General features: G+C 32.1%; 1 protein-coding gene across 15 annotated transcripts in view; it reads left to right on the top strand.

The window, feature by feature from the left end:
• Phf20l1 (PHD finger protein 20 like 1) overlaps positions 1 to 22,120 on the top strand; it is a 69,463-nt gene that overhangs the window by 8,047 nt on the left and 39,296 nt on the right. For 4 of the 15 annotated variants that reach the window (XM_076836372.2, XM_076836374.2, XM_076836373.2 and 1 more), the window contains exons 3-8: positions 8,952 to 9,123; positions 9,276 to 9,360; positions 13,095 to 13,183; positions 13,426 to 13,515; positions 16,962 to 17,175; positions 17,748 to 17,876. In XM_076836372.2, coding sequence (XP_076692487.2) covers positions 8,952 to 9,123; positions 9,276 to 9,360; positions 13,095 to 13,183; positions 13,426 to 13,515; positions 16,962 to 17,175; positions 17,748 to 17,876 — 779 coding nt within the window. Of the gene's footprint in view, positions 1 to 6,336; positions 6,409 to 8,951; positions 9,124 to 9,275; positions 9,361 to 13,094; positions 13,184 to 13,425; positions 13,516 to 16,961; positions 17,176 to 17,747; positions 17,877 to 22,120 lie in introns of those variants that run through there. The other 11 variants (XM_076836375.2, XM_076836376.2, XM_076836377.2 and 8 more) reach the window with 6 other exon arrangements.

A 22,120-nucleotide genomic window follows, 5' to 3' on the forward strand; every position in this document is an offset into this window, starting at 1 on the left:
GTTATGCATTCTCTTGTCATATATAATTAAAATTTTTTAAAAATTGAATGTAATTTGGAACAAAAATCTAGAGGCTTGCATTTGGATCATAGTGCCTTTGGACTTCAAATGGTGAGCTTTTCACTATGACACATTGCCTCATTCCCTGGAGCTGTGATCTCAGTTAGCTAAATGGGCTCAGTGTTCACAGACCATCTTTCTTTTTTTCCCTCCCTCCCTCCTTCTGTCCTTCTCTTCTTCCTTCCTTTCCCAGTACTGGGCATTGAACTCAGGAGTGATCTACCCTGAACTACATCCCCAGCCCTATTTATATTTTATTGTGAGACATTGAATCCCTAAGTTTCCCAGGTTGTCCTTGAACTTGAACTCCAGAACTTGGATGCCTTCTATTTTTTGGGCTTATAGGCATGTGCCATCCTTACCGGCTTACAGGCTATCTTGATTGCCCACTTAATCTAGTTGTATGTATGTGTCTGGCAAGACTGTCCCCGGAAGATCATCAAGGCTCTTTTACTCTTGCTCCTTGGAATTAGAGAGCTTGCCCAAGGCAGGTTAATTTTAGGTCTCTGTATTCTAGAAAGCTTCCTTCTTCTGAGCTTACCTTAGAGTCAAACCTACAAACTTACAAACTGATGATTTCCTAGCCTCCTTCATAAATTTATAAAAGTATAAAATCTAGGAATTTTAAGCTTATTTTGCTGTGGTGTGTGTGTGTTCGTATGATGGCAAAGATTGGACTAAGAGAAAAGACAGTTGTATTTGCTTCTCTGACATTTGGTTGAAGTGCAGCTGTCATGTATCACACACTTATATGTCTGTATTCATTGCATCATTCCTGCAGAATGTTGTCATTATGTTTTGTGAGATTTCGTTCTAGTCACATCACATAGATAATAGTTTATTTTTTGGTGGTGGGGTTGATTAAAACCACTAGCTGAGAAACAGTTTATATGTGGTAGTTAACTACCACATATATTCTCTAGTAAAGAGAGTATATTGCAGTTTTAGTTTTGCTGAGTTGACAGAACTGGCATCTGCAGATACTTAGTGTTTTTAATTTTGTTTTTAAATGATGTATTTTAAGCTGAGGGAGAAAATATTAGTTTTAATTTTGTGTTTTAAATATCAGTATAATTCTTAAAAAGAAATTAACAGTAAGCTGAAAAGGCAGTTTAGTTTTGCTAAGCTTCATAAGGGTCCTGGTTTTTTAGTATTTTTAAAACTGTAAATTTATATTTTGTAGTACTAGTACTGTTGACCATCCCCTACCATCATTTACCACAGATCATAGCAATATTCATTTTATTAAATTAGAAATTGGTAAGTTCAAGTGTGTGTGTGTGTGTGTGTGTGTATCATAGGTATTTACTTGCAAACAGTAATATACTAAGTTTATTGAATTTTGGTGGGCTTGTAATAAATGAACTCATATGTTTGGTGTTATCTGGAAATATATGGTTATTATTACAAAAAAATTAAGACAAATGAGTTTTGACTTATGGGTTGAACAAAAGATGATCTTTATTAACCTACGTTAAAAATTTCAGTTTTAAAGTCATATTTTTATTAGTTCTATAACAAATCATTCTAGGTTTCCTATCTTAATTTTTAAATTTACATAATGACAGATTTTAAACGTGGCAAAAGTTACATTATTTTCTCAGAGTGATTCATTTTAATAGTGTGATATTTCATATTTCAGAAGACCTGAAATGCAGTAAGTACTTCTTTAGTTTTGAGAAATTTTAATAATAGATCTTTTTTCTTTGCTTAATCATTTTGTGTAGAGGTAGACATTTTTCAAAATACAATAAAATCTGTTTTCTGTATTCTTTGAGCTAACAGAAACTAACTTTAGGTATGTTATTTGTATAAAAAGCAAAAGATTAAATTTGAAGGAAAAATAAACTAATTTGATTTTTCTTATTTTTTTAAATCTGTTTTTATTATCTTTTATTAAGAGCCTGCTAAACTTAAAACTCTGCAGTAAGTGAGAGGACTTTAGTATCATCAGTTGCTAGAGCAGAATCTGGAGTGATTGAACATCCAGTCTTTAGAGACTGCAAAACCTGAATTCAGGGATCCAGCACTATTACCTCTTTAAATGGAGCAAGTTACTGAACATTTCAGAACCTCTGTAACCTGGTTGAAAAAGCAGGAGTAGTAATACTACCTTACACAAAGTGTTCTCAGAGTATTAAGCAAGACAGCACCTTGATTTTAGCATGTTTCCTGCCACATTAGGCACTTAACACTAACTTTAGGAATAGCAATGTGAATGTTAGTTATTTTAAGAAGGTAAGTAAGGAAGAGAAATTAGCATTCTGAAACTTTAATCAATAAGGGATATAAACACGTGTAGTAAAAAATATTTAATTGTTAAATATTAAGAAATATAATTAGACAACTGCATCCTGCTAGAATTTTGAGTTTTACTGGCATAATTAAGTGGTGAAAAGTTTGATTGTAGCTGAAAAAATTAATATGAAGTGCATAAACTTGGAGTACAGTGCTGGTGATGGGGAGAGCCTGCTGTGGCAAAGTAAAAGGAGAGTTTTGAGGGGTTTCTGGAGTCTGGTGGTAGGAGGAGGTAAAAAGTGCAAAGGTCGTGGCATAGGCCCTACCTGTGTGTGTTCTGGGGATTAGTGCACGGTCTAGAAGGAAGAGCTGAGAAATAGTGTGATTAGACCCTAGAGAGTTGTAGGAGATGTGATTTTGACCCATGCACTATTATCTTGAATGTTCTTAAAATTCTAGATTATTTTTAATTGTGTTTCATTTTGAAATCTCAACTTTGAATAAATCAAAAGGGTTTTTTCAGTGTTTTTTTAAGTGTAAAATAAATTAATATGCAGTGTCTAAAAGCACTGAATTTTAAAATACTAGTATAAAAATATTAGGTTACCTTGTCTTTGCAGGTAAAATCAATAGATGAATAGGTGAAGAAAATTACGAAGTGTATGTAAATTTGAAGTGCTTCTAGGAAACTGAAAACATTAAAGAGTTACTAGGTTACAAGAATATTGTGTTTACATAGGATCACAGTCTACCTTAATTTTTATTTGACAAATAATCCTTTTATTTCTAGCTCTTATGATATGTTTTAGTTATTTTGAATGAACACCATGTTAAAATAAGTTAAATTTTTATCTGCAAAATTTTTTGAATTGTTAATCCTAACTCCCTAGGATTCTGCTAACATTTACATTATATTTGTCATACTTCATACATTATCATCCTATAAATCTTAAAGAACAGTTTTGTCCATGAGGTAATTTTAATTTTTTTATTTTTTATATTTTGCCACGTTGGGGATCGAACCTAGGACCTTGTATATAGTAGGCAAATGTTCTACCACTGAACTACACCCCAGCTCTGAGAGCATTCTTTTAAAAATATTCTTATATGCTAGTATAATGTATCTTTACTAGTTATTACATTAGATTATAATTCTGCTAATTTATTTGATTCACTTTTTCTTTGCTGATTAATGAAGTTAATGGGAAACTGTTGATTTCTAAATTATATCAGAACTTTTATTGTCTTATCAACACAAACAAAATTTGAATAACTCAAGGCAATTTTTAAAAATACTTTCACCTTTTCATGGCTATGAGATTTGTTCAAATAGTTGCTTAGTCTTTACTCAAATCTTTTTCATGAATTTTAATGGTCTTTAGGACATTTGGCAACATATTCTGGCCTTGCTCAGTGGATTGTACTGATTGGACTTCAGTTTAAGTGCAGGAGATTCGAGACCATAAGTATATCAGGGAATTTCCCTTGTCCTTCTCTTATTGTTAACTTTCTTTTATCAGTACAGGTCAAAATCTAGATGTATCAAATAGGATGACCAATCAGAATGAATTTTTTAAATTTAAATAATGTTTGTTCTACTGTTACTACATTGACTACAAGGCAATAGTAACAATAAAACAAACATTATTTATTAATATATCAGTTGATATTTCTGATATGACTGCCTGTTCACCTTTCTTTTCATCTTTCACTCAGGAATAAGGGACTACTGATAGTTTGAATGTTAATAGATGATCTTGCCTTCCAAAAATTTTTGTTTGCCCATGGGCTCTTGAAATCTGCATAAACCTGGGAATGTCCACCTTTAAAACTGTTCATACATATCCACACTAATAAACAGTATTTTGCTGGCATATAACCTCAGGCATTTTGAGATCCTCCTTATGGATGAGTCAAGACTTGCCTGTGTTAAATAGTGAACAGTGTGAGCCAGTATGTGAGTTCACCAGTAGTGGTAATTCCCATTTTAGGTCTCTCATATTTTTGTGTTTTGACAACATTGGGTGTTGATACTGTAGGGAGCTGATGCAGTATTTTCATTGTGTAGCTAACTTTGGTTAGTGTCTGGTTCTTATTCATTGTGGATTTAGTTCAGAGTTTATAGATATTGCTAACTGTCTGAACGATCTTCTGTGTGTTGGAAGCACCCGTCATAGTGTTAAAATGACAGTATATAAGTAAGGCAATAAAAATCTATTAAGAATTCAGAGAAAGTAAAAATAATTTTTATTTTTTGTGATGACTTTGCTCTGTTTATAGTTACAGCCACAGGAACATGACCATTAGGGAATTTGGATTCGAAAAGGGTCAATTAAATATAACAAAGATTATTTAAAATCTTCTGAGTATTTGGATTTGCTCTTTATTTCCGTTGACCTCCCCCGAAAAAAAGCTAATAGGGTGAATTATTTTCCTTGAGTTTGATCAAGATAAACTCTTCTTCAGGATTCAAGTATAAAAGACATAAGAGCAATGTCATCCAGAGCAGTGGAACACTACCTTATTTTTTACAAAAGTAAACGTCACTTAAATAATGAGTGTATAAGTGGTATTACAGCAGGGAAGGTACACAGTGGGAATTTTATGGTATTTGGCAGTAACACAAGAAAAGGGATAAAAGAACTCTATGTAAAATTTTCTCTTTGAGGAATCATACTTCTAGTGAGGTTACCTTCTCTTCATTTCTTTTTATTGAACCCTTGTGAAATGCTACTTCATGCTCAGTTTGTTTCTAATTTTCTCATCTGTAATCATTGTTTTGGCATCTTATCTCTGACACTTTAAAGTCTGAAACCCCAGGCTCCCAGTTTCTTAAATATTTTCAACAATCATCATAAATTTCTGAGACTGAGACCAATCACTGTTCTTTTCTCTAACAGCTTTCTATGATTCACCATTAAAAAAAAAAAAGACAAAAACAACATCTTCTAAATTCAGTAAGAAAAATTTAGGTTCAATTTGTAGTCAATTATAGTAAAGCATAAATAGTGCATCAAAATAATGTTGTAGTTCAAGATGGGAAACATTTGTGAATACATTTGTTCAACAGTATTTTTCCTTCACTGTGTTTCCAAACATCATTACTATGGGCCATCTGCTTGTACAGGGAAATCATTTTATTATTATATAGAACTGTATGTTAAAATGCTATTTTGTGTACTTTATATGTATTGCAAAGATTTCAATGTTATGATTTTTTTCTTAAGGTAGAAGTGAAAAATAAAGTAAAACTTCAAGTGACTCCCTGATATCTGTTTGTAGAAAGCTAGCAAGTCCAATCTAGTACACACTATTTTCCATTATCCATCTTACTGTTTATCATGTAAACTGGTGAAAGGGAATATAACTGTTTCTGTTAAGCACCCCTTCAGTCTCCAAACACAAGGCCCTTGAGGACAGATCCCACCTCCTACTTGACTCTGAATCCACATTGGCTACTGTTACCCAGAGTTACATAAATGATTTAAATTAAATGAACACGAGTAAATGAATTATGCTATAGTCTTCACATTGTATTGTATTTAAGTCTCAAATCTCAAGGTCCCCTACTAGGTTCAACAAAGGATAATGTCTCCCAAGAACCTTCAATGGACTCCCTGATTTCTTTGAATTATTAAAGAATCTTAGATAAACCTTTTGTATACACTTACTATCTCTACTGTGTGTAATATTATTACTGAGAGATAGGCCTTTTCTCATTTCTCCTACTGGCATGGGACATAGACTTGTGCCAGCCAGTCTTGCCTTTGAACAATGCAGTATCATGTAATCTTGGACCAGTCTTCATGTGTTAAATTGGGACTAAGTTATCTATTCCACGGATGGTTACCAAGATCAAATGAGAAATGCATATAAAGAACAGTTGACATGCAGTAAGTAAAAATTGTAGAGCCTTGACATGCACATGACAATAAATGCTTCATTTTTTTTTCTCTCATCTGACTCTAAAGATAATAAGCTTCTTGATGGTAGAAGTTAATTATGTTTCTTTTTGTATCTACCAACAGTGCCTAGCAAGTGCCTTAGTCTTATTAGCTGTTCAAGTGTATGTTGCATGAATGAACAGAAATTTGGACATTCTTGATAATGGTAATATTTCTGATACCTTTATTTAAGATTCAAAATTTCATTAGTAGATCTTATAAAAGTTAAAATTATATTAATCCTAGGTATCATATTACTTATTTAACTTTTGGCCTTTTCTCAAGTATACACAGCAGTTTGTAGGTAATTACAGAGTGTGACATGCTGTGTCTTCTAAAGAGGCTCCTAGAATTCAGTTTGTAGACTGGTTGTTGTATCAGACATCCTCTCAGCCAGCAGAACTGGAAATATTTAAGTAACCATAAGTTACTTAAGAATGCAATTTAGATTTTCATTATTTAAAGTCGTTCATATTCTGATATTTTAGCGAATTGAATAATTTTTATAAAAATAGAGATTATTTAAATCTATTACTGTGGATTCTCCTCACTTTGAGAAATGTTTTAAATATGTATAGCTGCATCCATTTAGAATTTCAAGGGAACTACACAATAAGTCCCTTATTAGAAATTAAAAGATAGTGATAAAGTAAGCGTGTGAAATCTTACATTTTTGAGAGAAATTTATCAATTTTTATAATTGATAGAAAATCTCTTCATAGTACTTCAGTGGCTGGCAAATGTTGAAAATAAAGGTTAGCTAACCTTGTTCTAGGCTTCCTTTGATGCTTTTGATAATTTTTATATTTTAAAAACCAGAGTAGCAAAAACAGAAAACCAGAGCAACACTGGAAAATACGAGCATCATAACCTTGGCTCTTTGTGCAGGGTGGGCTTGTCCTCCTCAGCAGTATGTTTATCTGGATTTCTTTGTGTTTGTTATACTTTTCTATAACAAAGTACTCCAAGATTATAATTGAGTCAGCAGCCTTCACAGTTGTGAAAAACATGCAAATAGTCTTTCTGTAACATCACTTCTTCATGCTGAATACTCCCTGAGTGCCTGTTGTATGTCCTATCACTGTGCCAGGTTCTGGGAGTACAGACTGAGGAGCATTCTGGAATCATATTCCTTGGCTATATACTCTCTTGAAAAATATTAATATTCAGTAATACCTAAGTTTGGTAAAATGAATGTTTTATCTCCATCTCCATCTTTTTGGTAGCACCAAGAAGTCTTTTAGTAAAGAAGGTAGTTTAACTTTTAAATCCAGTATATTCGTACCTTATTTGACTTGAGGATCTTTATTCAGTGTCACAGATCTCAGTGTCTCAAGGGATGTAAGTGCTTTACAGCACCCAGTTTGAGAACCTGTACAGAGATGATAATCACATGATGAGTGTTATGAGAGCAACATGGGTAGGGAGGTCTTCACAACATTGGCTGCACATTAAAACAAGTCTTGACAGGATACTGAGGAAGGGAAGGCCAGATAGAAAGAACACAGTGCACAAAAGCACAGGATGGAGCATGGTACCTTAAAGCAAATTGCAAGTAGCTCAGTATCATGAGGCAAACATACAGTTGACTGTCAAAGAAGTAAGAAAGTACATAGAAGGTATACGTAATAAGGTGTATCTCTCTCTGTATTTCAGAGAAAGATCATAAAAGATCTTGAATGACATGATTGATCTATAAAACAAGTGGTAATTTCAAAGTTATGTAAGGTCTTTGTGACTTTAAAGCCAATTTTCAATAGGGAAAACAAAGACTACATTTATCAAAATCTAGCAAACATGAGATAAACTATTATGGTTGAATCATCACCCATGTGCTATTGAGTTCTTAATGTATTAAATCATACTTTTACAAAATGTTGAGTCATCTTTGAACATTCATTTCAGTACATTAGAAATGATGAGGCAATTTTTCTTGTAAAAAATTCCAAGTGAACTAATTTCTATTTTGGAATAGAAAAGTATTTACATGTGAAGGCAGAACAGTGATATATTATTTTTATATTTTTAAATTTAAGGATTTATTAGATTTTCCTAACCATCGTAGCTATTCATTATAAAATACTAGAAAGTATAAAAAAATAAAAAGAAAAGTGTACTTAGGCCATATAGAGACAGATGTACATGTTGGTATATTTGTATTTTTTCTAAACACAGTTTACATATTTATAATTCTAAACTTAGTGCTTAGTTTTTACATTTTTTCTGTTTTTTTAAATTACTTGTAAGCATCCTATTTAAGGACTATTTCCTTTAGTAAATATTCCATAGTTCATGGAACTGTAGACAGGCTTCAGTTTTTTCAGCCATGTTTTTAGATGGTTTCTATTTTCTTTGTTTACAAAATAATGCGTTGTGTATATGCTTTCAGAATAAGAATTATTGGGTCAAAAAAGGAAGATTATGTTTAAATCTCTTGATGCATTGACATTTCTTCCCAGAACAGTAGGGTAATTTTAATTTTTATTTGGAGTGTATTGAAGGATTTATTTCTTTAGTTCTTGAGAGCATTCATTTATAAAAGACAGTAACTGTAATACTAACTGTGGATTTGATAGTTTAAAATATGAACATATTGTTTTGCTCATAGTTTTAATGGTAAACAGTAGTTAAGTGGCATCTTTCTGTTTAATACCTTGTATAAACAAATGTAAGAATTTTCTCTTGATTTGAAACTTTTTTGTTTTTGAGGTACCCATCACGAATTGAAAAAATCGACTATGAAGAGGGCAAGATGTTAGTCCATTTCGAGCGCTGGAGTCATCGTTATGACGAATGGATTTACTGGGATAGCAATAGATTGCGACCCCTTGAGAGACCTGCACTAAGAAAAGAAGGGCTAAAAGAAGAGGAAGATTTCTTTGTAAGTAGCAGGCATTTTTTGTTTGTTAATTTTGCTAAATATGTAATGATATATTTTAAAAGTATTCTGTTAAATTCGACAAAAGTCTGTTTTTGTTAAGGAAATGCTTATTTATTATACATGGAATTGATATTACAAGTTGTTTAAAATAGGATTTTAAAGCTGGAGAAGAAGTTCTGGCTCGTTGGACAGACTGTCGCTATTACCCTGCCAAGATTGAAGCAATTAACAAAGAAGGTATGTAGTTGAAATGGTCTGAGAATTAAAATGGGCTTGACAGTAAAATTTCACTTTATTTTTAAATTTCATTAATGTATGTAATTGTTATATGTAGCTTTTACTTTACTTTGTTTTGTATTTTACTGAATTAATTGTTTGCTAGTGTTCTATTTTGGGAGCTAATCTGTCATATATTGTATAAAATAAGGTGGCACATAAATACCAAATAAAGTTAAAAATTTTCAACTTTCAGTTTTTAGATCTATATTGTATGTATTTATTCTGTTTCCTGTATGTGACTGGGTAAGGAAAAATTTAAAATAAAGGGAAATTCAAATCAGTTCAACTTGTGAATGAAATACGTGCAATAATTTTGGAAGAAAAGGTATTGAATGTGAGGATTTTCTTTATTATACATTTCTCCTGTACCCTTTCTTTAGTTACTCTATACAATTGACATTTATTTTCCTAACAGTCTTGTGTGGACATTTATTAGACTATGCCATACTGAGCAAAAGTTACTGAAGTAATCAAAAATGTTGAAAATAACACAGAAATTAGTCCAGCATGGTGGTACACACCTGTAGTCCTGCCTCCATGGGAGACTGAGGCAGGAGGATCACTTGAGCCCAGGATAAATGGGGCCAGCCTGGGCAACATGGCGAGAGTATGTCACAGTGAACAAAACAAACAAACATCTGGGCTGGGAGTATAATTCAATGGTGCAATGATTGCTAGGATGTGCCAAGCCCTGGGTTCATTCCCCAGCATGGTGAAGAACCAACTAACAGAAATGAACAGCAATCAGTGTCATAGTGTGGCATGAGATTGGGAAACTTTGTAGACAGATATTGAACTTAAAATATATAATTTGTAGCTTGGTTAATCTAGAAGCGTGAGAATCAGTGCTTAAATTATCATTGAAAATATGCTTAATATTTTATTTTTAAAAGTTCTCTACAAAAATCTCAGTTAAGACAGTTTTGAAATACTTTAAAATAAATGTTTCAAGTCAGGTAAATATTAATTTTCTATTATAGTTTCTTAAATTTGTCAACTTATTAATTTTTTACTAAAGAAACATTGAGCAACAATTTCTTGTCAAGAAGGATCTTTGATTTAAGTAAGGAACACTGCTTTAAACTGAAAGACACATAAGGTAGCTGAAGAAGGGATTAAAGGCTTTTTTGGCAGAAGAAATAATACATGGAGAAGAAGTGAGAGAGACTTGCTATCTTGAGGAGCTCCAAGTGGTTTGGATAAAGAATTCCTTTATTGGTGGAAGTGAGGAAAGTGATTGGCAAGAGAGAAACAAGGGTCAGTATATAAGGTATCTTATGATACTGCTGAAGAATTTGAATTTTATTTGTGGATGATAGAGCCATGGAATAAATGTAAGCTGAGGGTTTAAAGTAACCATCAAAGATAGAAGAAGAAAACATTTAAAAAGTAATGTATTAAGTAATGTTATATATGAAAAAAAGTCGGTAGTCTAACTCAAAAACATGATGCAACTTTGCAAACATCTTAACCCTGTTTATTGATTTCATGGATTAAAACCATGGCTGTACCTGTAGTTTTATGAACAGGGTTACCCTTCTGCAGGAAGAGTGGAGAGACAGCTATCACTGGTATTGCAGATTATATTTTCTTTTCCATCAAGGTCTGTGTCTCCCCATGCACTTACCCTATATACAGCTGTGTCATGAAGCTTACAGGCCCCAGGATTGTTCACAGTGATCCTCTGTGTCCAGTCCAGAATCTAGTACAGAGTAGGGAGTCAGTAACAGTTTTTGGAAGGAAGAAGGCGGGGGGAAAAAAAGTAACAAACCTGTTCTTTTAGGTAAAAGGTTCTACTCAAAACAAAACAAAGTCAAATTAAAAATGCCCTCTAATGTTCCTTTAAATGTGAAAAATCTTGGGATTTTCTTTCATGGTTCAAATTCTCATAACTGAATGCATATGCAATTATGCAAATACACGTGTAAACACATCTCACTCACAGCAAGATACCTTTATTCTTTATCCTATCTCATTTATACATAGGCGTGTAATAAAGAAAATTAAACTTACGTTAGTGGAAGAGTGATGATACTGGTAGGTATTGTGTTTGCTGCCATTTTAGTTCCAATAAATCTTTAGTGAAATATTGGCAGCCATTATTTGTTTTATAAAAATCTCCACTAGAAGATTTCTATACATCCTGCAGGGCGGATGAACTTGCCTCTCCCCACTTCTCAAAAAAAAAAAAAAAAAAAAGTGCAGCAGGCACCAGAAATTTTCAATTCCGTGTAAAAGCAAAAATAAACTAGTAAATATGCGCATTTAGGTATTTGACATACAGCTTATAGAATCCAAGAGTAGGGGCCAATCAGTATGACTAGAGAAGTCAAGGAGGTTTTTCATCTTGGGGATGAACCTTGAAGAATGGGTTGGAGATAGACAGGATGAAGGAAGATGAAAACATCAGAGTGGAGAAAAGGTATGAGCACCAGCTGGAGGGCCTCACCAGCAGCCTGGGCTCCTCTGGAATGCCATGTTGAAAAAGGAAGACGAGGGGAGAATTGTAGGAGAGACATTTGTCAGGTACACCTGCAATTTGACATTCTAAAACATTTTATGTTCTCTCTATATCTGTGCTCATCATCTAGTTAGTTATTTTCATAACTTGAGTTTGGATCTTTGTAATATTTTGCATTATACTAATTGTAGAAAGATATAAAATCAAATGGTGTTATTGAGATTATCAAAAAATAAAAATATTTGCACATATATGCTATTGGATTTGGTATCAACTCCAAAGCCATTAATAATTATTATCATCTTTCTTGTTTATACTTCTTTGGTAAAGACCAAGTATCTTGACACCCTGGTCTCATTTGGGAAATTATAGAAAAAATATTTATCTAGAAAATTCTAGAAAAAAACTTTTTTGGATTTCCATAAGTATAAAATCCATGTAATATGTTTCTAGTAGTTCTAACTTCTATAGACTTCAAAGTGTGCGGTCTATAACCAAAAGCTAATGATATTTCTGAGTCTTTATGCAAGTGAATTTGCAGCAGAATCTTGAATCCTAAAATAGAATGAGTTAGTAGGAAAGATATGGATGGTGAGACAAAATGGGGGATGTTTAGCTGTGTTGCTGCTTAGCCAACCAGCAGCTGGTGCAGCATTCCATCTTCTTGGAATTCAGGGTCTTGATCTGCATAATGCAACGGTCATCTAGATGATTTGAAAAATGATTTTCTGGCTTAAAAGTCTGTAAATATATAAATCTTTTTTGCCAGTTTGATACTGTTGCCACGGGATGCTCTTTTCTTGGGAAAATATGATCTTTTTATATGTCAGAATCTTAATAATTTTGAAAAAAAATTTCCAAGAGAACAAATTCTCATTCCTATGGAAATACTGTGCTTTTGTAAATAACAATTTTATTTTAATCAGAAGTTCAAGCATATTTAAATTATTACAGATAAATTTTTTAAAATTCTGCAGTAAGAATCAGAATTATAGGCAACTAACTTAACAAGACTTAATTTTTTTTAAAGGATAATATGAGTTCATAGTTGTTTTTAAAAGGCTAGAGAAAGTAAACTTAGTAAACTTGTTGGAATCCTTAGATGAGTTTTTGTTTGCAGTAGTGTTATCACAGATCATTTATTTTTGTCAGGTTGCTGCTTGTTAGCTTCCAAGTCTTGCTATAAGTTTGCTTGATATTTTCTAATGATTCCAAATTGCTCCTATTTCAGGAACATTCACAGTTCAGTTTTATGATGGTGTAATTCGTTGTTTAAAAAGAATGCACATTAAAGCCATGCCTGAGGATGCTAAGGGGCAGGTAAGAGTGTTCAGTATTCCTAGCTACTCAAAGGGATGGTCTTCTTGAATGGTGACTAATCAAAATATTCAAGTATATTTTAAAAGTGAAATAATTGTAGGGTTATGTGCTGATAGCCCCAAATAGCAGCAAAAAATAAAAATAAAAATAAAAAAAATAAAAGAAGCTTAGAATGTAAAATAAATTATACACTTGATTTTTGCTTCTTTGGTTTTAGACCTGCTAAAGTTATAGGTCACTAGTTTCTGTTCCAGGTGAAATCCCCGCATCCACTAAGCTGGTGTTGTCCTATCGACCCAGCTGGATCGTGTAACCAGTCTATGGGAAGTGAGGTAAGTGCCTTTATTTTAATTTTGTTTTCTTTTATCTGGTGTATAGTATCATTTAGAAAGTTATTTTTAAATACAAAATTTTACATTGAGTTTCTTATCTTCTTCTTTCCTTCTACAAATCATAGTCATTCATTTTCCTTTAAAAGGCGCTTACCTGACACTCTGTAGGCTGTTTCAGGTAGGGCTTTCTGAGTCATATGATGGCAGCAGTGTATTATATGGTCTGTCACTGCTCAAAGCAAGAATGAATGGTAAGCATTTGAAGGGAAATCTGGGATGGAGTTAAAACTGTGATTCCATTTGTTGATTATATTTTCTAAGATACTGGAAAGAAAAGGTGCCATTAGAAACAAAGTATTTTCTTTTATGTTCTGCTGTTATTTGGGATGTTCAGCACCTGGACCTACAATTAATTTTAAAAACTTGAAAGTGATCTATAAAATGTCTAATGTGGAAATTTGCAACGTATTTGTTCCCACCTTGCAGCAAAAAGTGCCATCTCGAAATGTGTTTTAGTGACCTGGTTAGTTTCAGCTAAATGTGAACATTTAATAGTCTAGAAATGTATGCCACCACATTTAAAAAATATATTTTTGAAGAAATCTTCTGAGAAGTATGATTTTTTTACATCACCTGGTTTTCAAAAATTTACTTGTGAAATGATAAGCTAGTAGAATTACATATTTATTAATATGTAAATGCAACTTAAAATGAAAATGCTTTTTATCAGGAAATTGTGCTGTGTCCTCCTGCATGTCATATAAATAAAATGTTCTTTTAAGCATTCAGTGGTGTGATTTTTGTGGTTACTGCGTAGGTTGATTAAAATAATGGCAAAATATTTTAGTATCTATCTGTTTAATTAAATAAAAGTCTCATTATGTATATACATATGCTTTAAAACATTATTTGTTACTCTGGTTATTCATATGGCATGAAATGTCATAATGTCACTAATACTCAATTGCCTCAATTGAATATTGAGCCAGTTTGGTCTCGGGGTAAAATTACAGATTGTAGAAATTAAATTTATTGGATGTTTATTTTTATAAGTATTTGACACCATGATGTATGGTAACACTAAAATCAATGGCAAAGTTTAAAATTACTGAAAATATATGGGTAGCAGGATATTTTATTTTTCACTTTTCATACTTCTTTTTTATAAGCAGATTAAAGATAGCTGTAGAATTATTTAAACTGTCCCCTTTTTCTGGGTTTTCCCACCCCTCCATCCCCATCCCCAACAAGTTTTTGAGTTATTTTCATCTAGGAAATGGGCAGAAATCAAGGCTAAGACAATTCTGACTCCAACTTTACCTTCCCAATTTTGACTACTTTATATCTCTATAAAGGATTATAGAGATATGAAATAATATTTCTTTTACTAAACTAGCATTAAAATAAATACACTGTGAAAATGATCTTCCGTAACCTTTCTATAGAACCTTTTTAAAATAAGAAATTATTAACAATAATACTCATATAAGTGTCCAAATTAATTAATATTATTCAGCCTGAATAAAAGCTTTAATGCTATCGTTTCTAACTTTGAACAAGTTGATTAATACTGCTCAACCTCTTCTTGCATTCAAAGGCTAGCTTTAATTCCTTAAAGAGCTTTTAATATTATGATAGATGAAGTGTTTGCTGTTGTCCTTCTTACACTGTGTCTGTAGACATTGTTCTCTCAGGGAAAGAAGATATTGTAGACGTGTTCACTGCCAAAGTAGAATACCTTCTCTTGGCTCCCTTTTCTTTTCTTTCTTTTTTTTTTTTTTTTTTTTTTGTCCACTACATGATTTTTAGTGGAATGTTAATACCAATTATTATTGAAACAAACATATTTTAGGATGGAGTCTTAGAACAGGGCAAGAATTTGCTCTCTTCTATTGCCAAAGGTGTGCTTATGTAAAATTTACACTGTAAATTTTGTTTATTTATTTATTGTATTCTCTATTCATTCTCATATGGTTAATTTTATTTGCCTGTGAATTTTTTGGCCAGGACCTGTCCTTTTTTTTTTTTTTTTTTTAATCCCCTATTCTATCTTGAAAACTTAGGTACGTGCCTTATATAGCAGGGCCTTCCATAGAAAATAGGTAATTGAATATGTTAGGTGCAATCACATAATGCTTTCAGTTAATTTCCATCACAGGGGAGAGGGATGGATAGGTTTTGTTTGGTGTTTTTAATGGCTTGTTTATCTTCATATATTTTTAAGACTGAAAAGCCAATAATTTGTATTGCTTTATTGTTTAAGAACGTGGTGTTTTTCCATTACTTGAATTAGGAATTTATTATATTATGCATTTTTTTGATGAATCTGAATTGGTCTATCTGAGAGAGCTGAGTGGCCTCAGTGCAAGATATACTTCACAGACATATTATAGATATTTGTTTTTTTAAAAAAGTCTCTGTGAAAATTAAAATATTAGCACCATCTTACATTTCCATATTTATTTCTACATAATTTTATGAAATTTAGTTAAAAATGAAAGTAAAGTCTGTTTATCAACAAAAAATTAAGAATGATGAAATAAGTTTTTGAGCCAGATGTGGTGTGGCAGGCCTGTAATCTCAGTGGTTTGGGAGGCTGAGACAGGAGGATCACAAGTTCAAAGCCAGCCTCAGCAATTTATTGAGGCCCTAAGCAAGTCATCGAGACTCTCTAAAGTAAAATATAAAAAAAAAGGTCTGGGGATGTGGCTCAGTGGTAAAAGAACTCTGGTTTCAATTCCTGGTTAAGGAAAAAAAACAGAACAAAACAATTGTACCTTAGTAGAATGGTAACTACCACACTCAGAAAATAAAAAAGGAAGAGTAACTAATCTGGAGACTGACAATGTACACTTTATATTGTTTAAGTCATATGGCTTTTTTTTCCCCATCATCAGTAATTTTAATGTTGTGCTAAATTGATTCTAAACTTTAGGAAGTAATGAGATCATATATTGATTTCCATGAAATTGACTGATATGAATGGTATACTCTTCCTAATAAGGAATAGTAATTTCAGCAGTGGGAATGCATTTTTTTTTTCATTTTTACAGAATTGTAATATAAGCATTTTTTAAATGATACATTGTATTATGAAAAAGAAATGAAATTTAGCATTTTAACCCTAAAATACTAAAAATAGAATGCTATGAAGTATCCATTAATTGCCATAGGCTTTCTATGTTAGGTTTTATTCCCATGAAATATACCAAAGGAACACTTATCCAATATTCTCTTGTTTTTAAGAAGGCTGTGTAATCCAATTAACCCATTAGATTATTAATTTTTATAATCTTCCATGATGGTGATCTATAGCATAAATGCAGTTAGCTCAATTTCTCTAGTGTGAAAGTACCTTTGAAAGTGTGGATACATGTTTTTATTCATTAGAGTATTGCATTTTGATTGATTTTTAATGCTTCATGTTTTGTGCTTTTCCTTTGGAGGATTGGATAGCTTTAGTCAAAGCAGCTGCTGCAGCTGCAGCCAAGAATAAAACAGGGAGTAAACCCCGAACCAGTGCTAACAGCAACAAAGAAAAAGAGAAAGAAGAAAGAAAGTGGTTTAAAGTCCCTTCAAAGAAGGAGGAAACTTCAACTCGTATAGCCACACCAGAGGTTGAGAAGAAGGAAGATCTGCCTACATCTAGTGAAACATTTGGTACAAAATGCATTCTTATTTTTCTTCCCAATGACACTGGTAAACTCTTATAGTGAATAATTTCAATTCCTTGACTACCTATAATTTTCAACATATTAAATTATTAGGCTTTTTTCCCTTAGCAAAATAGTTTGGCAAACTTTCTAAGCAGCGTATGGACAGATCTAAAATGTAAAGTTCTAATATCATAATATCACTATCTGATATTAAATGGTATTAATAGTCTAGAATAGAAGTGAGTTGAAATTTTGATTTGTAACATCTTGGTGTAGTAGGTTTTTGAGTTATTTTGTGTTTTTTTTCCTTTTTAATTTTTTTTTGGCATATATTTCAGTGTGTTGTATGGAAAAAACACTCTTCCCAGTTTTCCTAAAAAAAAAAAAAACAACTACTTAGTCTTTTATTTATTTTTATTTATAATATATCAATGGGGGGGTTGTGTTAAAGTTCTAAGGAAACACTAGATTAAAAATATAATATGCAAAGCATTTTTACCATTTAGCTATTTAAAAAAATCATGTGTTTGAATTTTGGATTTTAGATAAATTCTCACATATGTGTTCTGTTAAAAGTAGGACTTCATGTAGAGAACGTTCCAAAGATGATCTTTCCACAGCCAGAGAGCACATTATCAAACAAGAGGAAAAATAACCAAGGCAACTCATTTCAGGCAAAGAGAGCACGACTTAACAAGATTACTGGTAAACTACAATGATTCTTTTTTTGCGGGGGGATGGAGGGTTTCTTTTTAGAGTAGCTTATTTTTAATAAAGTAAAATGCATCTTTTGGTTCATTGTAAAGAACTGGTGAGTAAGAAAGGCAGTTACTTTTGATCTTTCAAAGTAAATGTCTTTCAATACTGTTAGTTTTTCCTAATGTGGAAAAAATAGCAAATATTTTCTACCTACCTCACAGGGGTGTTGTGAGGATATTGATAAGTTCAAATGCTATAAACTCCCTTAGGTTTTAAATCACTTTGGTAGTAGGTATACTTCCTGTAAGAAGCAGGTTATTGGCTTTTATCAACCTATGGTGCTAAAATGATCGAAAACACTGATAATCCTAGGCTGTTTGTGTTCATAAAAGAGGGAATTGAAGTATTAGAGTAGGGGCCAATCATACTAGGCCCTGTCTCTTCCAAGGCCTGTTCAAAATAATATTTGTAATCTTTAAAACACTAGTGCACACGTTTTTGTTTTTTTTTTTTTAGTACACGTGAAAGGTGAGTTTAGTTATTTTAATGATATAGTCATATGTTCTGTTTTTTAAGACAAAATGGTTTTAGTGCCTTTGGCCTAATAAAGTTATATAAATCTTTGTTGGCATTTATTTAAATATTTTAAGAAACTTAATTTTATTGTCAAACCTAGAAATAAAAATAAATTACACATTTTGAACATTTTCTCAAGAGAAGAAGCCTACCGAAAGTTGACTTCAAAAGTGAGGGTTCCTTATAACCACTCTTGAATTATTGTGTTCATCTACATGGTTATAATTGGTTTCAACAGGTGAGGATATTTTGTCTCTTGCTGCTTGTTTATATTATTTTCATGCCTTTCTCTGATATAGGGCTTATTGTCTCCCAGGATAGGAATATTTCAAATTATTTCACCCATTAAACCCTTTCTTTAGAAACTGTTAGCCTGGGAGAAAGCAAAAATATTTTCTAAGTTATTGTTCTGGTGGCAACTTGAGATTTCAGTTTTGTCTTGAAATTTGAACCCCAATGCTCATGCAGGGCAGAAGTGGGATAGTACTTCTAACTCCCTGGATACAAAGATTGAAACAGCTCTACAGGAGGAGTGGAGATGGAGGAAGACAGAAGTGGTGCTGACAGGATTCGACTGCCACTTACCAGCCTTGTTTGTTTCCTTCAGTCTGGATAACCTGCTTTAAGTTTCAGTCAATATACTTTTACATATGCCTTTTCTATAGGCCTTACTGGGAGGATCAAGCTCAACATTTAAAGAAATAAACAAGAAAACAGCTGCATTATCTCTGTACGGTCTTGGGAAGACAGTAGTTGGGGAGAAAAAGAAATATTTTACCATGTGCTTCAAGTTATGATCCTGGTTGCTTAGAAATGCCCTGTGCCTTTTTGTGGAGGGATTTTTCTCTTCACTCTTCCTTGGGAATCTCAAATGTGACTGTTTGGCAGCAACCACAGTACAGCATAAGATCTTAAGAATGTAAAGCCATTATGATCTTTTCCCTTTATTTACTCAGAAGATTTAAGTGTATGATGTTCCTTTTGGTCATTCATCTCTCTTCATCTGTTTTTGATTTCATGTTATAACTGTTATCCTGCAAAAAGACAATAGATATTGTAAGATTGTCTTCAATGCTTGAAAACTTAGGCTGGCCTCTGTACAATAAATTTCATTTGTGGTCCATAAATAGAAATGAGAACTAATAGACAGCTATTTTGTTTTGGAATAATGGTATATTTTAAACTTATCAATCTTATCTATGTGTTTCCTTTTTTCCCTTTAATACTAAGGGGAAGTGGAATTAGGATCATGATTTCTTGATCTTTCCCACACTCCATTTCATTTAACTATTTTAGGTAGGTCTAGCTAAAAATAGGTGGATACATTTAATTGTGTATTTATGCACTCTTTTTATTCTCTTTCCCCACATATATACCCTAAAGTTTATCTAAACCTGATTTCTGTATAGAGAATGATGTAAGAATCGCTTTTATCAAAATTTCCTAAGAAATTTTGAGATCTTTAAGCTATACTCACAATATATAAATATATACATTATATATTGTATATATTGTATATATCATATATATCATAGCATATTGTATATGTTACATTGTTATATATATTACATATAACATACTTTTTTTCATTCTTCAGGATCTTTTTTTTTCATTCTGCCATGTATCTTATTGATATTATATTCTATATGCATATTGATTTAAAATAGACAATTTTACACAGAAAATTGGGAATCTAGACTTGTTGGGAACAAAATTTCAAGCAAACTGAATTTGAGTCTATTTAAATCTAGAAATTGTCAAGGGATATAAGAGGAAACAACAGCAGTTTGTACAGTTCCTAATCATTCATAGGAGTTTCTGAAAGCTCTGCCTGTTTAGATATCTTTGTGCAACCTAATAAGTTTTGAAATCATTTTTAAAAACCCAGGGTTTGAATTGACCAGTAATATCTTACTGACAATAATATCCATCCAGATATATTTGATGAAACAAAAAGATGTTTTGAAATCCCTGGATGAAAAGTAGATCAAAAGTGTAACCACTTTGCTCTTGCTTGTACTCCCCTTGGCATTCCAGGGACCACTGATGTATTCTGTTTATTCCTGTTGGTACGCTGAGACCCACACATGTGTTTTATCACAGATTATAGTGTTGTGAAGTTGTGACTTTATGGGTGAAACTCATCTATTTTATTAAATAGAAATGAATTCTGTTTCTATTTAATGATTAATACCATGAAACTGCATTCGTTTGGGATATTCTTCTGGAGGAACGTCTGTAGGAATATATACTGATAATAAGTATTGCTAATAATTGAAATTAATCTCACTTGTATATATTTCCCTTCAGTTAACTCTCGTTTTCTATTGATACTACATTTCTTCCTAGAATGTTAGCAGGTCAAGATAACAGGTTCTGGACTGCCTCTTAAAGCAGAAATAAGACTCCTCTCTTTAAGCATATGTTTTATTATTTATCCTTTTTTGTTGTTTATATTTAGTAATAATAAGTTATTATGTATATAAAGTATTACAAAATTCTTTATACTTGGGCTTTTGAATTCTCTACATGCAAAGTATTCTTTTAGTCTATCTATTTTAAGTAGTTTTCTTAAATATCCTGTTACATTCTAAAGCACATTATAGGGCTTTATTTTTCCTTCCGAAACCAACACATGGGAATGGCTTTGACTTAATTGGGCCTGTACTGTGTAATGTAAATTCACAGGTTAAAGCTGAATTGTTTGGTTTACTTTTAACTTTATAGTTGTGATTCATCCCATTTATTCATGAGTATTAAAAGCTCTCTCTACCATCTATACTAAAGGAAATAAAAGATATAATTATTTGATATGATGACTAGCAAATATTTGTCCTGTTTAAATAGTCCTTAGAAATAGAACCTCTGCTAAGTTCTTTGACAAAACTTGGTTCCCTAATTCTTATTCTTTAATTTCAATCATTCATTGATTAGCTTGAGAAGAAAAACCTAGTGAATACAGTTTTAATTGTTAAAGAAATATTCCATGCTAAATCCTTTTTAGTCATGTAAAAATATTTTCAGAATTAGATTGAAGTTACAGTTTAAAAACTTTTTTGTAAAATTGTTTACACCATTATTTTTCCCATTTAAATCTACATTTTATGTCATATGAGACAGAAACAAGCTATGTAGGTGGTTATCTCATGGCCCATGTTCCCTGTGGATAGTTCTGTGTTATATAATATTTGGGGCAATTTTTCCTCCTGTGAAATGATGTTGTAGACAACTTAGTAAATAAAGGTGGTATAATTGCTGTAATAAATTTAATATTGTCAGTTTTTAAAAAGTCTTCTTTTGAACCATTGATTTTGAGTGGCCAAATGATTTTTGGTAAGCATTTATCAGTAGTGTGGCCATAAACAAAAACACAACTTTTTATGGAGAGCTTATAAACTCATCCTCATTGAATGTGCTGACAGACTTAGCAAAGAAATTTTAACCAAGTAAATGTCTAAAATTTATTAATTAGAGTTATGATGTTTTGTGTGTGTATATCTGCACATACACACATATATATGTCATAAATAAAGTATTCTGGCTTCTAAAATTGAGGATTAGTGGTATATTATATTGGAGTAAACTGAAACTTACAATTTCTTTCATTATTTATAGAATAAAGCTATAATTCAGATATTGTATGAAGGATCTACACTTGTTTTTCCCTTAATGGA

This window comes from Callospermophilus lateralis, chromosome 16, assembly GCF_048772815.1.
Source record: "Callospermophilus lateralis isolate mCalLat2 chromosome 16, mCalLat2.hap1, whole genome shotgun sequence".
Taxonomy (NCBI): Eukaryota; Metazoa; Chordata; class Mammalia; order Rodentia; family Sciuridae; genus Callospermophilus; species Callospermophilus lateralis.